The sequence below is a fragment of the Teleopsis dalmanni genome, chromosome 2, assembly GCF_002237135.1.
Source record: "Teleopsis dalmanni isolate 2A chromosome 2, ASM223713v2, whole genome shotgun sequence".
Classification (NCBI taxonomy): domain Eukaryota; kingdom Metazoa; phylum Arthropoda; class Insecta; order Diptera; family Diopsidae; genus Teleopsis; species Teleopsis dalmanni.
This window is the reverse complement of record NC_051847.1, coordinates 144,514,630-144,536,282: the sequence shown is the minus strand read 5'-3', so window position 1 is coordinate 144,536,282 and position 21,653 is coordinate 144,514,630. Positions and strand designations below refer to the sequence as shown.

The 21,653-nt window shown below is 26.6% G+C and overlaps 1 protein-coding gene across 4 annotated transcripts in view; it reads right to left on the bottom strand.

The window, feature by feature from the left end:
* LOC119677503 (nuclear receptor coactivator 7-like) overlaps window positions 1-21,653 on the bottom strand; it is a 116,248-nt gene that overhangs the window by 16,455 nt on the left and 78,140 nt on the right. For all 4 annotated transcript variants that reach the window (XM_038088871.1, XM_038088872.1, XM_038088873.1 and 1 more), the window contains one exon: window positions 9,432-9,737. In XM_038088871.1, coding sequence (XP_037944799.1) covers window positions 9,432-9,737 — 306 coding nt within the window. The remainder of the gene's footprint in view (window positions 1-9,431; window positions 9,738-21,653) is intronic.

The following is a 21,653-nucleotide window of genomic DNA, read 5'->3' as shown; positions in this document are numbered from 1 at the left end:
TAACAAATATTCTAAGTACATGTGTTTGGTATATAATAATTTTAATTTATAATATAATATAAATATATAATTTTTTAATTTATAATAAATATAAATATATATAAATAAATATATATAATTAAATAAATATAATTAAATAAATATAAATATATTAAGTTAAATGTAATGAAATCAGATCTTGCAAAGTTTCATACACAATCATATACAATATTATATATATTATGTATATAGAGAAGTTTCGAAAAATAGTAAACTACAACAAAAATTCTTTTTTTTATTATTTTAATTAATTGAATTTTTGGCTGACCATACACTGTCTCGAGTATTGCCAAATACCCATCATCAGTGGTGTTGGAATTATTTCTTGTAGTTTACAACTTTTCGAAGCCTCTATATTAAATACATTAGTTTCCATTAAGTAAAATAGTCACAAATTTAATATTATGTATATACACATAGTAGAAAAAGTCTACGGATATTCACAAAATTTTTCTTAAATTACGCATAACTTTTTTAATTTTTACTCAAATTCATTTTTATTTCCTGATTTATTTTAACCAAAGAAACAACAATAAAGTTGCAATATTAAAACTAAACAGTTATTCTTGAAAAAAAAATTAAACACAATTATATGCAAAAGTAGCAATTTTTGAAACAGAAAAAGTCTACGGATATTTCTTAATATTTACATTAAAACAATAAAATTCACAAAAATCTTAAATTTAATAGCCTGTGGGATAACCTCTGCATTTAATAACCTCTGTTAAGCGTCTTTGCATGGACTCAACTAGCTTTGTAGTATCCTGTGCGTTTATTTCTAGCCATTCTTCTTTGATGACGTTTCTTGCTATATCCTTGCTGGAAAACATATGCTGGCGAATCTTATTTTCCAAATAAACCCACAGATGTGGAAAGGACTAAGGTCTGGTGATTCTGGTCGTGTTTGAAGTTGCCTGAGAGCATAGTACAGCATCCAAATCCGTACGATGACTGTTGTATGTTAAGAGTCATTGCCCTGCTGAAACAAAAAGGTTGCCTCAAGTCCTAACATTCTGACATTTTCTTTTAAATTTGTTTTTAGAATATTTAGATAGCCATATTTCTCCATTGTATCTTGTACAAATTCAAGTCTGACCGCACCATTACTTGCTATACACCACTAAATCATTACGCCTTCACCACCACGTTTTACTGTTGAAATAGAGTTTTGTTTATCATAGGCTGTGCATAATTTTCTCCTTACAAATTTTTTAACTTTGATTCAAAATATGTAAAATTAACTCTCATCGGAGAAAATAACTCATTTTCAGAACTTTATAGGTTTATTTATATGCTTTCTTGCAAAGTTTAATCATTTTATTCTATTATATCTGGATATGTATAGCTTCTTTCCTGCAATCAGGGTATAATACATGCATTTCTTTAAAATTTTCCGCACAGTTTTAGGACACATTTTGTTTTCAAGTATTTCGGCAATATGTTCAGTTAGTTTGAAGGCTATTACTCTTGCATTTACTTTCACCTGGTTGATTATGCTACGTTTTTCTTTATTTGACAGAATTGAGAAGCGGTGAGTCCGAGGTTTAGAAACGTAAATGCTGGTCTCTTTGAAGTTATTTGTAATTCTCTGCACAGATGAATATTGACGACCAATATCTTCAGCAATTTTTCTTTGGCTTACGTCATCTTTCTAAAATTTAACAGCTATTTGTAGCTCACTAAAACTAATTTCACGTCCTTTTTTTTATATTGTAAAAATTTATTGCTTATATAAAAAAATGTAATTAAATGATTAATTTTTAGACTCTTTAGGAAGTCAACTATTAACTAAATATCATTTAATGACACTTTTATGCTTGCAAGCGAATTTAAATTAACGGTAAATGTAAATATTAAGAAATATCCGTAGACTTTTTCTGTTTCAAAAATTGCTACTTTTGCATATAATTGTGTTTAATTTTTTTTTAAAGAATAACTGTTGAGTTTTAATATTGCAACTTTATTGTTGTTTCTTTGGTTAAAATAAATCAGAAAATAAAAATGAATTTGAGTAAAAATTAAAAAAGTTATGCGTAATTTAAAAAAATTTTTGTGAATATCCGTAGACTTTTTCTACTATGTGTATATAAATAAAAACGCTCGAATATTATAATATACGAAAACTCAGCTTTATATGTATCAATATCAACTTTTGATTTCTTGCAATATTATTTGGTTGCACTTTCAATCAGTGTTAATATCATCCATAAGGTTTACATTGTTTTCTGTATTTAAGAGCGTAAAAGAGCGTAAAAAAGATAAGTAACATCTGACAATGTGTTTCTATCTTAATTCATTTTTTTTTCTCTTCTCTTTTTCTCTTCACGGCTCAGTTAGACGGTAGGTAACGTAAGAAATTAATTCGAAACGAAATGTACAATCAACCAAACTTGTGTGTTTGATAGGAACGAAATAAACAAAGTACACCATTTTTGTTTATTATTTATATATACATATTGGTTCGAATTAATTTCTTACGTTACCTACCGTCTAACTAAGCCTTTATTCGGTTATAATAACAACGTAAAGCTAGTACTAGTACTGTCTTATTGTAATAAATTAAGTAAACCCTAATTCTCAAAATAGCTTTTCAAGTTGGTTATTTTGAGTTACTGTAATTAATAAAACATGTAATCTTCTTTTTCACATTCTATGTATAGATAAACTAGGCAATATAAAATTCAAATGCAATCTTGCGGTGAACTCTTATTTCAGAAAGCACACTCAAGTTAAGTGTATTATGGCCTTTTTTAACACTCAACTATTGATAGTTTTGTAAATACTTATATGGAATTATAATTATAAAATATATAGCAATATTGGAAATATTATATGGGTTATTTTTCGAATTTGAAATAATTGTTTTTTATCTTTTATTATATCAAATGATTGCTAAGTAATCTAGTAACCTTCGAGTGTTCGTTATTGGCACTAAATTGTCATCTAAAATTTAACTACTAGTCTTGTTTTCATATGACGATTGGTAACGACAGTTTTACCCTCTTTCTGGTAATGAATATGCATATTATATATGCATAGAGTTAAATCACAACTGCCAATTTTATACTGTTTTTATTGTTTTGATCATTTTTGCTTGTTCTAAATTTAAAAGATGATAAATTTATAAAAATAAATATATATAACTACATATATATAAATAAATATATATAAATAAATATATATAAATAAATATATATAAATAAATATATATAAATAAATATATATAAACAAATACATATAAACAAATATATATAAATAAATTTATATAAATAAATATATATAAATAAATATATATAAATAAATATATATAAATAAATATATATAATTTTGTATGAAATTACAAAAACCACTACCTTACATGCAAAATACATTTTATATTTTCGTTTTTAAAAATATATGAGTCATATATCTTTTTCAAAAATAAAAATTATTCCTGATTTTTATATTTTTAAGGTATTTTTGCGTTTTAGAATAAAAAGCAGAATATAAGAGTTATTTGGTGGAAAAATGTGTGGAAAGATAAAAGCCACATGATAATAAATATTTTTGAAAAATATAATATAAAACAAATGTAATTATTATTTTTTGATTTATATTTTAAAACGCTAATATATAAAATGATAATTATATACTTAAATATTAGTTAACACAACTGTTTGTTGCTGGTTTTTTTCTTAAAAATCTTTAAAATAACTGTTTTTTTCGTTCCCTGCTAATAATTCATAACCAAATATATATTGACTATAATATTGAAGAAACGTCTAATAAAAAAACGATAGTAATGAGAATATATAATTTTTGTATTAGAATTAAGGATCCAATAAGAAAATAATACTAAAATGTTTGTTTAACAACTAAGAGGTCAATTAGTTTTTTGATTAATTACAATATATATAACTCTAACAGTATTTTTAGTTTTTTTTCGAAAAGCTTTAATATACACATATATCATTAAAAATATATCATCAGTTAATAACACATATTTATATATATTTCAATGTTTCTATCACATAATGTCAATGCTAATTGTAGTAATCGATTTTTAATTAAAATAATTGTTGTATATATTATAATTTCTGTCAATATTTCATATTAGTTGGTTATGTATTTTTCTTGAGATATATATTTTGATAGCTTATTTTTTAATTTCTGCCACTGTACTTCATGCAATCCTTCGGCTTAAGTTCTCTAAAACACAAGTAAGATTTTTTTATTTTGTTTTAACACTTTCGAAACTGGTTCCACCAGAATTCAGTAATATAAATAACAATGAAATTATTAATAAAGTGTGCTTTAAATTAAACACATTTCACAGTGGTAATTAAATTAGCACGTTTATATTAAAAGATAACATTAGATTTAATAGTAAATAACATGATTTTTACCGCCGTTGCGCCAGAAGACCGCGGTGTGCATTTTTTGTTATTGTCGGTTTCAGACTTTGTCAGTAAATTTTAACCACTTAAATTTATCTTAAAATAATTGTAATCACAACAACACTTTTCTAAAATTTATAAAAACATTTACAAAATTTTATATCAAACAAAATCTTAAAAAACATGAAAATTTTTATTGCTTCGGTTGCACCGATAATATAAGACTTTTTCACATTCAGTCAAATGTCAAATGAAAAGTATGAAAAAAATTGCTGTCTTGCTTGAAACCAGAATATTCATACAAATAAATATTTTATTTGTTATTGTTGCTATTTCATAAATGTGATGCGTGTGAGAATGAGTTGGCTAGTGTAGTGAAACATATGATTTTGTTTTTAGTTGATTTAAACTGACAGGGCTGTTATATTTAAATTTTACAGAAAAATTACTGTTAGTTAACATTTGTGCTTAACAGAAATGCTTTGCTATGTTGTTTAATGCTATAAATTCTTTAAATAATTTATTTTGTTTTTATATAAAGAATGATTGATTAAATTCTTTATTTAATAAAGAAAGAAAATATTTAATAAATTTACAATAGATTAAAGCTAAAAATTTCATGTCTTCATATTATAAATGTTTGAATTGTTCATATGCTGTATGTGAATAATTAATTAATAGCGTTTTTTATTGGTAAATCTGGTTTTAATCTAGATTTACTTTTGATCTGTCAAATTTAGTTGCCTAATCGAACATTTTAAGAGCAATTTAACATTTTTGTAGTAGTGTTAATATATATTTATATATATTATATATACGTATATCAAATCACACTTTGTCTGTCAAATCATATAAAACAGCTGTTAATTTTAGGGTAATCTAGCTTTTCTAACAAAATATCTAAAGTGTTATACATTTTGCCCCAGATTAACTAATCGAAAATAAAAGTTCACTAAAAGTGCATTAAAAGAGCTTATTATAAGAGTAAATACTGATCTAGACTGATAAAGGCCTTATAAGGCTTATAAACGTATAAATTTATCTGCTTTATAAATGAAGGGTGAAATTCTGTAGGAGAAATAATTTACAGAAATGTAATAAATTTACACGAAAATTTTACCGAATAAATATATATCGTATAGATTTACTTGTTGTCAATACAAAGCTGCATTCCAACACAAACAAATCATTTACAAAAATATCTTTGTAAATATTTTTTAGTTTGGACTTTTCGCTCAATTTCGGTATTTTATTTTATAATTTATTGATAGCGACACAGCTGATGAATAAAGTTTGCACAATTATTTAAAATTTTAAAATTGCAACGATATCAGGTAAAAAATTACGCTGCTAAGCATTGCATTTTGTGCCTAGATAAATAGTGCTGTTATACACCAGACTGATAAATTTACACAAATATTTCACTAAGTGCGTTCATATAAAAGTGTACCTAAACGCATAAAACTATACATTTGATAAATTTATATGCTTAGATGAGTTCCCCTAATAGTTATATTTTGTTTTATAGATTTTATATATAAAAATTTATTTAAATCGATGTAGTTATATTTTATTAAATATTTCATGAAATATATATAGTATGTAAACAGTAAATGTTTTCAAATAAAGGAGGAGTCCTTATGAATTCTATTTGGCATACGAAACTTTTGCTAAATAGCTAAAATGCTAAAATATCGAGTTTGTGGTAAATATTTTATTTGTTAAATGTTAAATTCGAATTTTGCTTGACATTTTTTTTAACTTTTTGAATTTATATTTTAGCGTGTGTGTATTTTTGAAATATACAAATAGAGTCACATAAACATTTTTTTGTATTGATACATTGAACTCTGTTCTGTAGAGCACATTTACGATTTTTATATTTTGCAATTTAACATGCCTTTAGAATACAAAATAAAAATCGTGAACAGGCCTAATGCCAAATACCTCATTCCATAGATACGAACAGCACATGGTCATGTTATATTTCTGATAACTAAAATGAAGCTTAAGAACTTTTATACACAATATATTATTTTGATATGTGTATATAGATGTTTAGAGTGATTGACTGACTAGTTAGCAGGCAAATTACTAATGTTTTCTTTATCTAACACAACAATTATCAATCATATTGCACCTAACATGAGCTATGATTCATGAAGCTTAATGAAAATAAAAAATGAGTAGTGAGGTTTAAAATTTAAAGTCTTAATAAAAAAATACGCTGTAATTTTTGACGAAAGAAATGCAATATCATAATAAAATTCTCTCCAATATAAATATAAAAAAATTTTGAATTGAGCTTTGATAACATAGAAGAGTGAGCAAGAAATGCATATGCATATATTATTTAACGCTGCACGTTCCCTTCTAATTTCATGGGAGGGTTTTTTGAAGTAATGTGTACTAAAAAATTATTACCTAACATTAAGGATAACCTCTGCTTTGAAAATGGTGATAAAAGGGGAACTGTATTGATCTATTGCTGGCGTCACAGTGATAGACCAATATAAAACACATTATTGCTTTCTAGGAAATCAAAACTGATTATTTTCCTAGAAAAAACAGCTATCAATAAAAAAACAGAATATATAGAGGAAGTGCTTTTATGAGTTTTAAAGGTAAGAGCAGAAAAAGTACAACAGCATATGCCATATAGTAAGTGCTAACGTTCTTATTATAATATATACCAACTATAATAAAATTTTGATAAAAGTTATGACATTATTCTTGTCTTCTATTTGGTTTGTGTTGGATCTCATTACATTGTGTATAGAATGAAGTTATGAACAACGAAAAACAGGATTATCCATTTTGTGATTCCGAAAGGTAACTCATAACTGTACTTCAGTGGTATGTCTTATTTTAAATGAGATGGGTATGTTACCAAATCAAATTGTCACATCTGCGGTACTCAAAATCTATAAGTAACAATCGAAACGCCATTCATATGGCGTGGTATTTAGTCTTAAGGTAAGATAGATCCGTACTATCTTGAAAATGAAAAAGGAATGATACAAACCGTATTTAGTCTGGATGTAGGATAGGTCCATACATTCTTAAATTTGGGAAAGGTCTGATACAAACAATCAATTCTTATATTTTGCAGTCACGTGACTACCAATTATTTTCAGCAAAAAAAAATTTTAAACAACAACCACAAAACATGTTTTATTGCGTTTATGCGAAATTTGTCATCATTGCATTTTTTTTTTTGTATGAGGTTACGTAAAGGATCCTCAAACTTTTCATGCTTCGATTACGAATTTCCGTCAATTTATGGCAGAATTATTGCCGAACATGTGTCGAGAAGTTATTAGAAATTTAATTAAAGGGATTAAGTACTGTAAGATGTCTTTTAGATCACATTTGAATAATAAAGTATAGCACACAAAAAAAGGAAGGTCCAGAAAATACTTTGAATTGATCGATACCTCAATTACAGTTGTTTTGTTTATGAAACCATAAATTAGAGAATCCTGTAGTAACCATTATTAATCGTTTTGTTGATAGCCTGTGAACTTGTCACTTATCTGCAATTGTATATATTTACGTGTCTTGTATCTGTACTCTTCAGAAAACATTTATGCTTTACTTATAACGTAAAGTAAATATTATGCTTCGCTTAGGACCGGTGCATACTAGCGAAACGCACCTGCATTGCGTTTCCACAATACTATAGAAATGTTTTCCATTCAGTCCTTAAAGGTGGTTTTAGTGGGTTCAAGTCTCACAGTGTGGCTTTCAATACTTTCCATCTACTTCAAAAAAAAAGGGTTTTAAAGCTCGAGATAAGTAGTTTGCTTCATTTAAAGCTCGCAATAAGGATTATACAAATAATTGCTTAAATCATTCTGTTGGAAAACAAGTTGGAAAAGATCAACGACATATAGACTTTTGTATAGAAATTAGCTTTTCATTAAGAGAAAGAAAGAGCTGTGAGTAAGTAGAACTAAGTGTCCGCTTATCTCTTTTATCAAGATCGTTCGTATATGCAATAAAGATTAAACATGTTCTAAACTTGCTTCTCAGAGGATCTAAATCTGTTACAAAATATGTTGTTCGTTTGAACAGTGGAGGTTCGAAGTGGCTTTAAACTCTCTTACCTAGGAAATCCGTCCCATCACTGCAATAACCTTAATAAGTGTAGAACCAGACATAGTTTTTTAACTCAGGATAGACAGATAGTTTTTGAATGATCGTCCATTATTCAATTTAGTCAATTTAAATAGATCAGAAATTCTCAGTTTGGGATTTCTTATTTTTAAGGATTTTTTAATTGAAAAATTTTTTTAATTATTTTTGACAAATCCTGAAGCTCGTTTTAAAACATTTTTTTACTATATTTTACTTTTACAGTTAAACTTAATTATATTTTATTTAATGTTTTGTATTTTGCCTCTTATTTTATTTTCAATTTTTTTTTTTTGGAATATTTTTTATTAAATTTATTATTCAGTGTACTTAATTTTTTTTTTATGTTTATATGTTATTATCTTTTGTTTTTAAAATATTTTTACTCAAAAAAAATTATTAGGGATAATCACTCTGTCTTTTGCAAACTCATTGCAAGGTGCACGAAATGTACCGATTTTAAGAGCTTGCAACGACCAATAACAAAATACACGCATAAAGTTTCTTGCAATTGCTTGCAATCTTGCTATACCTAAACAAGCTTGCAACGAAAAAAAAAGAAAAAACAAAACAGCTGTTTTGGCAGCTGTTGCTCTTCATGTGGAAGTGGTATAATGCAAGTACAGCTGTTTTATTTTGATGTTGCAATTCTGCAACAGAGATGTTTTCGAACTCTTGCAATTTTAGTATAGCATTCTTGAATTTTGTGCACTTTGGAATGACTTTGCAAGACAGAGTAACTTTTATTGATCAGTGTTCTGTTTCTCGCAATGCAACTGTTATTATATTTACTTTAAAATAAAAAAATAAAATACTTTTTCGAATAATGTTATGTAGAGTTTTAAAGATTTACTTTTTTATTATTATTTTTTAGCTTACCTTTCTCATCATTTTGCTCGTCGGTGGATAGTTTACGTTCAACAGGACTTGATTTACCAGATGCGCTAGCTCCTTTTTCATCGGTGGTACCTGTGGAGCTTGTTGTTGAGGCATCATCTTTCGCGCTCTTATCCGGTACTAAGAGTTGTTGTCCCGGATAGATGAATGAGCTATTCAAACGATTCAAATGTGTCAATTCCGATGGAGTGGTATCAAAACGAGCAGCTACTGAGGTTAGTGTATCACGATTGCCCACAGTGTAGGAGATTGTGGGTATTGTGGGCAGCGAAGATTTTTTGCGTTCATCTGTAAAAACAAAAAAAAAACCGGAAAATGAAAATTAAATAAAAAATTAACAGAAAACTGTAAAAGAAAATAATTTCATAAAGAAAAAAAAATTAATTGGAAAAAATTATTATTTAAAATGAATAAAATAGAGTAGTAATTTTTTATGATAGCACAGTTAATATTGATTTATTTTAACCATGTAATAATCTTTATTCAACTGAAAATAAAAATAAAATAAATTTATTTTGTGTGTGTTTACTTTTCTCAAATGTTGTTGTTGTTATTGTTGTTTGTTGTGGCGTTTGCTGAAAAACAATAAATTCATCGCTCGCAGGAAAAAATAAATGATGAAATTGTGGTGTTGTTGTAGGTTTTTGTTGTTGATGTAATTGCAGCAATTCTTGCTGTTCAGTAGCAACAACAGTATCGCTAATGCTGTCATCATCGTTGCAATTTTTTAGCGGATTACTCAGATAGATCACAACAAATTCACTTAAATTACTTTCACAGTTGCGCTTATAAATTTCTACACACTCCATTTTTATATGTGTTGTATATATAAAAATTTGTTCTTAAAAATATTTATTTTTAAACTTTATAAAAAAATATTTCGAACATTTTTTTCACTTTAATTGTTTAGTGACTTTTTGTATAAAAAAAAAATTTTTTTAAATTATTTCAACCTTCGAACATATCAAAAAAATGTCTAAAATTTGACAATTTCAGTTGCATTTGGTTTGTCAAATATTTTTTGTATTGAAGTATTTCTTTTATAAACAATTAACAAAAATTTGATTATGAATTAAAGCAAAGCAGTACAGAGAAACGCTGACTGCGTCGTTTTCTATTGGACGTGTTCGACTTCTGCTCTACTCAGTTTGTTTCGTTAAGTGCCTTTACTGAGGGCAAAATTGTAACTAAAATCAAACAAACAAAAATTATGAGGCAAATATGAAAACTGCAGACTTTAAGTGTTAATGTCGCTCAGGCAAAACTGCTGTGTTTTCTGATAAGTTAGCATTTATCAAACCGGCAATATACGTTAATTGTTCATAAAGTATTTATGTTTCAGTTTTAAGGGTTCATGGGGTATTTGAAACCCTTTAGTTGAAGCCACTTCTTAAACATTTAGCAACAGATGGAATGTCAGGGTCTTGGCAAGATGTGAACAAATTAAACTAATTATTATATTATTTAATTATATATTATATTACTATATTTGTTTACAAACATTGCAATACATAATCCAAAGGTGATTTTAATACTACAAGCGCCTTGGACAAGATTGATTCGGTGATTCGTACTATTACTGAGCATATCATTGAATTTAAATTAGCATAGCTATTCGCTATAGCGACTTCGGTAATAATATTGTACCAGATGACTAGTCAGATCAAGTGCAAAGATCAGAAGATGTAGGTTAGGTTATACCGGCTATCCCTACGGGACGCACTTAGGCCTATTGGCTCATTATATTACCGTATAATAAAGATACTCGGAGTTTAAAACCACCTAGATCTCAAGGAAAAGGGCCCCAAAAGTGTGCAGTGGCCCTCATGCATGAGCTGCGCAAAGACAAAGGAGATAAGAGGCACTTCATTGTCTTCCTCTCAGCTGCGACAGGTACGATTCAAGGGAGATTTAATCGTCTAGTATAGTTATCTAATTCGCAATGAACTGTAAGCAAACCTAGCATAAGATTGATATCTCTACGGGGCATCTCAATGCGAGAGATTGGATTTAATGAAAACCCAATGAGAAAGAGGAAATAAGAAAGAGATTAGAACGACGCTTACATCACCAGCCGAAGATTTTAAGTGGCCTTTCCAAAAATGCTCTACACAGCAAAATATATAGTCTTGAATTTTGAAAATCCCTGGTTACGACACTTACATTACCAATCGAACATTATAAGCGACCTTCTCAAGATTTGCCCTCAATAAAAAAATATCTAGTCTGGAATCTTGGAAATGCTATTTCGTGTTTAAGAAATATCTTAATGTGCTTACGGTTACGCTGAAATCTGTAAACAATGCTAACCCAAATCTGTTACTGGGATGACGAGTGTCATTAAGTTTGTGTTTTCTTATTTAAATTATCACAAATTACTGTAAAAAGTATCACAATCCTATGTCATGTCATCTGGGATTTTGTGATTAATTTAAAATTTATTCTGCGTTGACAGTTAAGAAAATTTTTCTTAGTGTCATCGAATTCTAATGGTTTATTTCATGCTATGTATTTAATTTTTCTACATATATAAATTTCACATTTTTGGAAGTATGTTACATAATTATGATGATCCTAGAAATCCATTTAATTTTGTTTACGCACTTTGTTGCGACATAAAACTTGAAGTGCTCAAAACAATTTTAAACCCTCTATGAAGCCCAAGAAGCTCTTTAATGGGACGTCTTGTAACTGACCAAAATTCTTGTGAAGGTAAGTTCTTAGCATAATATCTGAATTTTATATCATACATTATTACGAAAAATGTAAAATGACATTCATTCTAGGACGCAAGTAGATCTTTTATAAGTTTTTTGCATAATGAAAACATTCGCAATAGTCCGGAATTGAAAAATGTATGTACTTCATTTAATAACGTAACATTTAATAAACATTATGTGTTTTAATATAGGAAGACTCAATTAGTCAAAATTGGCAGAAGACTTCAGCTTATTTTATAGTTTAACAATGTGTCTATATCAACAGTTATTGACTACTTTCACAATTATTTATTTTGCTCCAATAAAATTTATATTAATAAACAAACTAAAAACATGAGAATTATAATCTCAATAACTTCCATAAGGTTTTTATTAATCTACACTTTTAAATTTTTATGTTAGAAGATAATATTTATACTCGGTTATAGGTAGATACATTATGAATGGTTAGAAAACTGGTTAAAAAGCATTTAATTAGAAGTTCATTAGCAAATAAATAAAATTAACGAGATGATTGCAACATTTTTATACCTTTTACAGATATGTTATTTCTATCGTTGAAAGGTTTATACTAATAATAATATTATATTAAACACTAATACTTAAGAGATCTAATACCAAATGGAAATATCTAATACTGAGATTTTTATACAGATGTCATATAAAGTAATGAATAATTCTTGTATGTTTTTAAATTATAAATAAAGAATACTACTACTACTATTAAGTAATGGTTTTGATAAAAGTTAACTTAAATGATTTTTATGATTAGAGTGCACCAAAACTCTGCTTATCTTAACTCTGCTTATTGTTTACTGTTAGAAATTTGTGTTTAGAAATCGGTTTCTATTCCACAATAGGAGATATTCTAATATCTCCTAGTAGAAAAAATCCCTTGAATAAATAGATAATAGATAATAAGTGAAGTTATGTGTTATTACTATTATCATTATGTGGGTCCTTAAGATCTATTGTGCCCCTGTTATGTTATGTGTAATCATGTAGTAAAATGTGTTTTAGAACTCATTTGGAACTATAATAAAGAAAAGTAGTATGTATTTTTTAAGAATTTTTTTTAGAACTAATATTTAATGTGTTGAAACCAAAAAAGTCAGTCAACAATTTATGATTCCACAGTATTTTTGACAGAATACGTTGATTGTAGAACACATTTTGTTTTAATTCATGTATGTTTTGAATCGATATTTTTATTTATTTTGAAGTTATTAAAAGAACAAAAAGAAAAAATCTACAGGAAAATATTTAGCTTATCGGAGACGACCGGAATTTCTTTTTAGAAATTGTCTGGTACATGAAATATTGACATTAATTGTTGATACATATTAATATTGACAATGATATAATTAAAAAAAATGTAAAGTATAAATAAATAATCACAAGGAATAAAGAAAATATTATTATTATTGCTAATAATAAACGTATCTGGGCTTTTTAAAATATATTATTTATCAAATGTAAAAAGATTGTACAATATACTTAATAAAGACCTGTAAAATCATTTTCTTTAGCTCTCTAATATCTTTAAAAAAATCATGCACTTAAAGCTGATCACTTATATTAACATTTTTGTTAAATTTGTTTTTATTGATTATTGAATACTGCAATATAATTAGAAACGTTCAAGCGTAATCATTCGCTCATTGCTTGCGAAGATACTTAGCAACCTAATAGTTTCACTAAAATGCATTTCAAAATCTCAAGTTCATCAATGTCATCAATTCGTGCATTTCCTTACTTACATAAAAGATTGACCAGACATAAGCATAACATATTGATATTAAAAAAGTCTAATAAAATCACATACTGTTGAAATAGAATATTAGAAAGATATATAGACTTACATAGACATATAGAAACATAAATAGAAATTATTTGTAATTGAATTTAATGAAATGGTATAAGAACTAATGAATATAATTGAAATGTTAATTCACTAAAGATAAATATAAATAAAAATAATACATATAATAGATAAGTATATAAAAATTGAAATGTTAATTCAGTAGAGATAAATATCTATAAGAACAATATATAAGACAAATACTCCTATATAAAAACTGAAATAGTTTTGAAAAAACAAAAAAAAAAAAATATAACTTGATGGAAATGGATAGAAAAAAATTAAATATATATATAAAAATATTAAACTAAAATAAGTATATATAATATTTATAATATATAATAAAAGTTTAAAGACGCCGAATTGTAAACGATATTGGATGGAGATGACACTTTGGGTCAAAAGCAAATGGCAGAAATGTTAAATGTTGCACAACAAACAATTTCTGACCGTTTAAAAGCTATGGGAAAGATCGAAAAGTGTGGAAAATGGGTGCCACATGAATTGAATGAAAGACAGATGGAAAAGCGAAAAACCACTTGTGAAATTTTGCTTCAAAGACACGAAAGAAAATTGGTTTTGCATCGGATTGTTGCTGGCGATGAAAAATGGTTTTATTTTAAGAATTCTAAACGGAAAAAATCATGGGTTAATCCGGGACAACCATCAACATCGTCTGCAAAACCAGATCGATTCGTCAAGAAGACAATGCTGTGTGTTTGGTGGGACCAGAAAGGTGTGGTGTACCACGAGCTCTTAAAACCTGGTGAAACCGTCAATTCTGGTCGCTATGAACAACAAATGATAAATTTTAACCATGCATTGATGGAGAAACGACCAGAATGGGCCAGAAGACACGGCAAGGTAATTCTCCATGACAATGCACCTGCACACAAAGCAAAACGGGTTCAGGATGCAATCAAAACATTTGGCTGGGAGCTGCTACCCCACCTGCCGTATTCACCAGACTTGGCTTCTTCTGACTACCATTTGTTTTCATCGATGGGACACGCATTGGCTGAGCAGCACTTTGATTCCTACGAGGAGGTCGAAAATTGGTGTCTGGTTGGTTTGCTTTAAAAGACTAACAAATTTTTTGGCGTGGTATCCACAAATTGCCAGAAAGGTGGTCAAAATGTGTAGAAAGCAATGGCCAATACTTTGAATAAAATGTTTTTTACTTTCCTATTAATAATTAGTGTTTTATTTTCACCAAAAAACGCTCATTTCATACCGGTACACCTGGTATACATTTTTTGTATCTTAGATATAAGAAGTGACCACTATACATATTTATATTTAATATTACACTGGAAACGATTTTATTAGCATAAATATAAACAATTATTCACTAAATAATAAAAATTTTTTAAATTAAATCAAAGAAATTTAAATGAAAAAACTTACTATAAAATTAATTCACATTTGCTCTACATTAAAGATTTTCTCAGTAACCCTAAATAAAGTATGGGGGCAATTGTGCCATATTATGCATATTGTAACTTTACTGCAATTTTTCACAGAATTTGGACATTTTTTTCCTTAAATCTAAATATTTAATGTTGTTAAACTCAGTAAATAATTTGTTTTACATTTAAGTTAAATTTTTGCGAAAAGTGCTTAGATCATTGATACACGTTTAAGATATTATACAAAGTGTTAAGCGTTAATAATGTTTCAGTTGTAATTAAATTAATTATAAAAGATTTGAATGTATTGAATATTTTCATTATATAAATATTTAATATTAAGTTAGGAGAAACATTAGTTGAAATGTTAATCTGATCATTGAGTTGAATAGAACATGCCACGTTAGTAAAAAGAGTTTCATTTTGGTTATATCTCAAATATATTTATGAAAATAAATAAATTCTAATTTCACAGATGATTAACAGTAACAAAAATTAAATAAAAATAAAATATATGAAATAAAAAAAATATATATTTATAATTAAAATAAAATAAAATTTGAAATTTTTTGCCGGGCTTTAGGTCGTGGTTTTTAATTTTAAATTTTTATATAATAACTTGTATTTTATATAAAATAAATAAAAACAAAATTTGAATTAAATAAAATATCACAAATTTAATTTATGTAATAAATTATTTTATTAACAAATATTTCAGTGTTCACTAAAGATGGCCGAAATATTTGTTAATAAAATAATTTATTACATAAATTAAATTTGTGATATTTTATTTAATTCAAAGTTTGTTTTTATTTATTTTATATAAAATACAAGTTATTATATAAAAATTTAAAATTAAAAACCACGACCTAAAGCCCGGCAAAAAATTTCAAATATAAATATTGAGGTCGACACCAATACGAACATAATAATAAAATAAAATAAAATAAATTAAAAAAATAAAAAAAAAAAATTAAAATAAAATAAAATGAATTGAAATTAAATAAAATAAAACAAAATAAAATAGAATAAAACATTTGCAAAATAAATGTGTAAAAATAAAATCATGATTCATTATAGCAGTAATGAGCAAAAATACTCTATTTAATTATAAGGGCACACTTCAAAATAATAAGAAATAAAGTTAAACCACAGGAAACATATATAAACATATACATATCCAATCCCAACCACAAAATCGACAACAATTTTAAAAATACAAAAAAGGTACGTTTTTTTTAATTTAATCTTTCTAAAACATTGAATTAAAATACTTCAAAAATTTATCTGGTATACAGTAATTCATTTTATATCGCTTAGTTTGGATATAGAAGCTGCAAATATAGTGCAGATGTAGATGCAGCTGAATCGTAATATAATACAAGGATGAAATGCTTACTCTGTGATTAATTGATGAATCTGTACAATGAAGGTGGTTGTGTTTGTAAGCAAGAACTAAGCACATAACTTTTCAACAGCTGAAACAAATTTTTAGACATTGATATATAAATTATGTTATATGTGGTTAAACAAAACATAACATATATTTAAGTCCATGATAGATAATTTTAGAAATTCGTTCAAAACTAAAATCGTGGAATGCAAAGATTATGTAGAATGTACAAATGGCTTGACTTCAAATCTAATCAACTCAAAAATTACCCTTATACAGTCATTTTGAACAAAACCTGATAATAAGCGTCGTAATGTTTTTAGGATTTTAAAACCCAAACAGAAGCAACAGATATTGTTGTAACAACTTATTTTATTAGTTTTATTATTTTATTAATTTTTAAAATGTCAATAGTCTCCTTTTATTCCGCATAATGTTACAACAATAAAAAACAACACGAAATATATTGGGACATATTGTGTGCAGATCGAATAAGAATATATGTATAGAATAATCATGCAGTGATGCTGATAGCGTGGTACACTTTGCGTCATATTTAGTTTTCCTTTAAATTCTATATTTTGTTTAAGTATTTATTATTAAAAATATTTCTCTAGGAATAAAGCTTTAAAGTTATTCCACGCTAAGAAGAATTATATGTATTTATATTTTATAATAATAATCAACTTCAAAGTGAGTACATAATTCCGAATTGCAATATGTGGCAACTCTTTCTCTTATTATAAATAAAGACTAAATTTATAGTATTAATAAAATTGAAAATTGCAAGAGAGATGGAGAGGATTAAATAGAGAGAGATGAAGAGGATTAAAGAGGGAGATAGCCAACATAATTTATCTACTTCAGAATGCAAATATTATATATTAGAGAGATAAGAAAATTATTCAGTTTTTCACGAAGTTTCACGAATTACAATTTATAATACAATATGCTTTGTGTTTCTCTAGTATACATATACACAGTTCAGACCTCAAAAAATTTTAATAATTAATTATACAGTAAATAAATTATTTGAGTATATATTTTTTTTCGTGTTGAATGAGGCTTAAAAATGCCTAACGCATCGTCAATATGTCGTCACAATAGTGGTATGCCCGGTTTGCATGGACTGAAAACATATAATAATTATATTACAAAATTTGACCTTACTGAAGAGAGTACAAGATATTTATTTTTTATTTCGGTAGGTAGTTTGAATTGATTAACACATACTCCTGCATGCCCTAAACAATAGCACAGTTAATATATTATATATTAAATACATTATTTTTAAGAGTATACTGAATATCTATCAGCTTATTAATCCTTAGGATGAGACGCTGGCAGTGTCATTTATAAAACATTCTTATAAATTTCAAAAATTTTAAATTTTAAAAAGTGGCAATATCCAAATGGTACCGCTCATGACATTTGAATGATTACTGTTCCAATTAAAGCTGTTTTAGTAGCTTTACTATTTCGTATGTTTTCAAAACAATGAACTAAAAGCAATTTTGTGACTTGATTTATCATTACTTTTGATTGAAATAAATATGGTGGATGCAAAAGCGGTGGATGTAGAGAGAAATAGTTAACTGACTTCAACGCGATCGTACAAACAGAAATAATGCTAATCGTCAAAAGAAGGTGGTCAATCATCAAACATCAAAAAAGTCCACAAAATCGTTTTGGCAAACCGTAAAGTGAAATTGCAGAAGAAAGCTGACACCTTAAAGATTACAAACGAATGTGTCGACTTCATTCTGCATAAAAATTTGTTTATAAGAAAACTCTTTTTGAAGGGGAGCTGCGGTTACTGCCAGAATAATGAACAGTAGCTGGGGAGCTGCACCTAAAGCGGTCAAAAGCGACGGAAACAGTTCGAAAGAGATAGAGACGATTACTGACTGTTCACAAACTTCAAAAAAATTCTACTGGGAAAAAAAAAATTGGCTCTGATGAAAAAGTCATTGTCGAAACTGAGGTCTATTTAAAGGCCAAAGATAAATCATTGTACAACATAGGTATTAGAACTGTTATAGAAATATGGTTCTATGATGGATATGGTGATATATTCTTGAAGAAGATTACGTAATAAAATCGAATTTTGCTAAGAGTTGGTTATCCTACGAATTTGACAGCCAATATATCATATATAAGAAATTATTATATTATATAATAATTATATAAATAATTATTTTATATTAATTAAATTTAATTAAACTCGATCCTTAACTCTAAATTTATATATTATTTTGCAGTATATATTCACATATATTTTACATTTTGTTTGTTGAATTTAATATTTAACTATTTAACTAACTAATTAGATTAATGATAATATTTTAAAAAATTGAGCACTATTTGAAGTGAATTAAAATAAGCAGATATATGACTTTCGTAATACACTATTTTTATGTTATATTATTATATTGTAGGTAAAATAATATCGTTTTATAAATATTTACACAATTATTTCGTTGATGTATATCATTTGTAACATCTTATACCAATTTCAACACATCATATGTAAAAAAGACTTCATAACTCTAGAATTAATTCGTTTCTTTATTAATTTCCAAATAATCCCATTTAGAAGTGATTTTCTTATTATAATAATTTTTTTGATTTTTAAATGATTATATTTTTATGTAATGAAAACATTCTTGATTTTGAGAAATTTATTTTGAGAAATATTTTCTTATTATTAAATTTTCTTTGTTAAATTAATAATAATGCACATGTTGTTTTTATTATGATATTTATTAAATATAAATATTTTATTAGTAACTTAAGCAAATTTGTTTAAATTTGTAATTCAATTTTTTTCGCTATATAACTTTTTTTAAAACATTATTTTGGATTTTATTATTAATTAAACAGTTTTTCCTTATAATTATTTTGACATTTTGTTTTGCTATTGGTTTTATCACCGGTCGTTTAGTTGAACTTTTCTCTACCATATCAATCGCACTACTACCTCTTTTCTACAACAATTAAACACTAAAAAAAAATATTGTAAATAATTACAATTTTTTTATAAATATTTCTAATCGAAAACTATTTAATGACGTGAGTTGTTTGTGGTTTTTATAGATAATTATTTTTTACCATATAATTTCATAAAAGTTGTAATAATGCAATTAAGATTATTGCACATGTAATTTACATTTTTACTCAATATTCTTCCAATGAATGTTCTTTCGCTAATAAATACTAAGCAGTAATTAAAAAAAAAGCTCAAACCTTAAAGTTTGTTTCGAACACAAACTCAAAAGATTAATTCCACTCTTATAGTATATAAAACAAGACCCTAAAAGTAGGCAACAATTATTTTAGCACACAATAGACTTGTGAACAGCTTTTACCTTATTTTTTGCGTTTTTTTAGAGAAAAATTAAAATGGCTAGTAACTAACTTCTTAGTCTGCCAGAGGTCTAAAATAGTTTATTTAAACTATTAAGTTTAAATATAATAAATAAATTTACTCTAATATGTACTCTTATATATAATATAATCTGATTTAATTTAATTTAGTTTTGGATAAATTGCATTATTTTAATGAGAGTGTTTTTTGTTAAAGTTTAAAAATTACTCAAATATACAAAAATAATAAATTTTAAATAATAATAATAGATATTGATAATATTAAAAATAGAGTAGCTACGATTAAGAATCGTAATAACCATTGTTATAATTATGTATATATCTTCTCTTTTGGAATTCGATATAAAATTCGGTTTTTAATAAAATATAAATGTGTACTTAAATAATTAAATTGTATGACAAGTGTTTTAGCAAGTATAATCACCGATAAGTACACCCGACAAAGACTTTAATTAAAAATTAATAAAGTAGATGCTACACACTCTTCTTATTCACTTATGTCGTTTTTAATTGGTAAATCTGGAGTAATTTCTTTAATCCAGATTTACTTTAGTGCAATTTGCATTTTTGATTGGTAAATCTGAAGTAACTTTTTCGATCCAGATTTAATTTTAGTGCAATTTGCATTTCTGCTTGATAAATCTCGAGATTAAATTATAACATTTTAGATTTTTGCCAGAGTAGCAAGATTACCCTGAAATTAATAGCTTTTTTATATGACTTGTCAAATAAAGTGTTATTTGATTTGATATATGTATTTAATAAAATGTTAGATTGTTTGATTGGGCAACAAAATTTGACAGATCAAGAGTAAATCTCGACTGAATCCAGATTTACCAATCGAAGACGTCATTAATATCTGCACATTGAGTTGTAAAAGCATACAACTAACCTTCACACAGGTTTACCTATTATTGTAATACCTCGACACTTATCCGTAACTAAACTGTTTTTAATATGAGTAAGAGTAATGGAGAGAAGTTAAACGATCTGTTACAAATAAACGATCCAACTCAAATAACATTGAAGGCATCTATTTATCTTTTCTTTTATCTTTACAAAAATTAAATGCTTACGAACGTGGAGTGTTAAACTAATATTTACCACATACTATTAATCAGATGTGTCACACTGTATTCTCACCCATTGTTTCACTTCAATGGATGAGAATATAGCCCATATCAGCTGTTTTACTGTTAAAATTATTTTAATAATTTTTTTCATTTCATAGACCGATTTTAGGTACGTCTAAAATGAAAAAATAGAATTGTCGCTAATTGAATTTCTTCATTTTAAAATATCACATCGTTGCAAAATCAATCCGAATCAAATAAAGTACTAACTACTACATTAGATTAAATAGGTGTAATCTCCAGAGATAACGAGTAATGAGCTATCAGCCAGTAAGGTCAGGTTTTTGGTGATGGTTAGCGC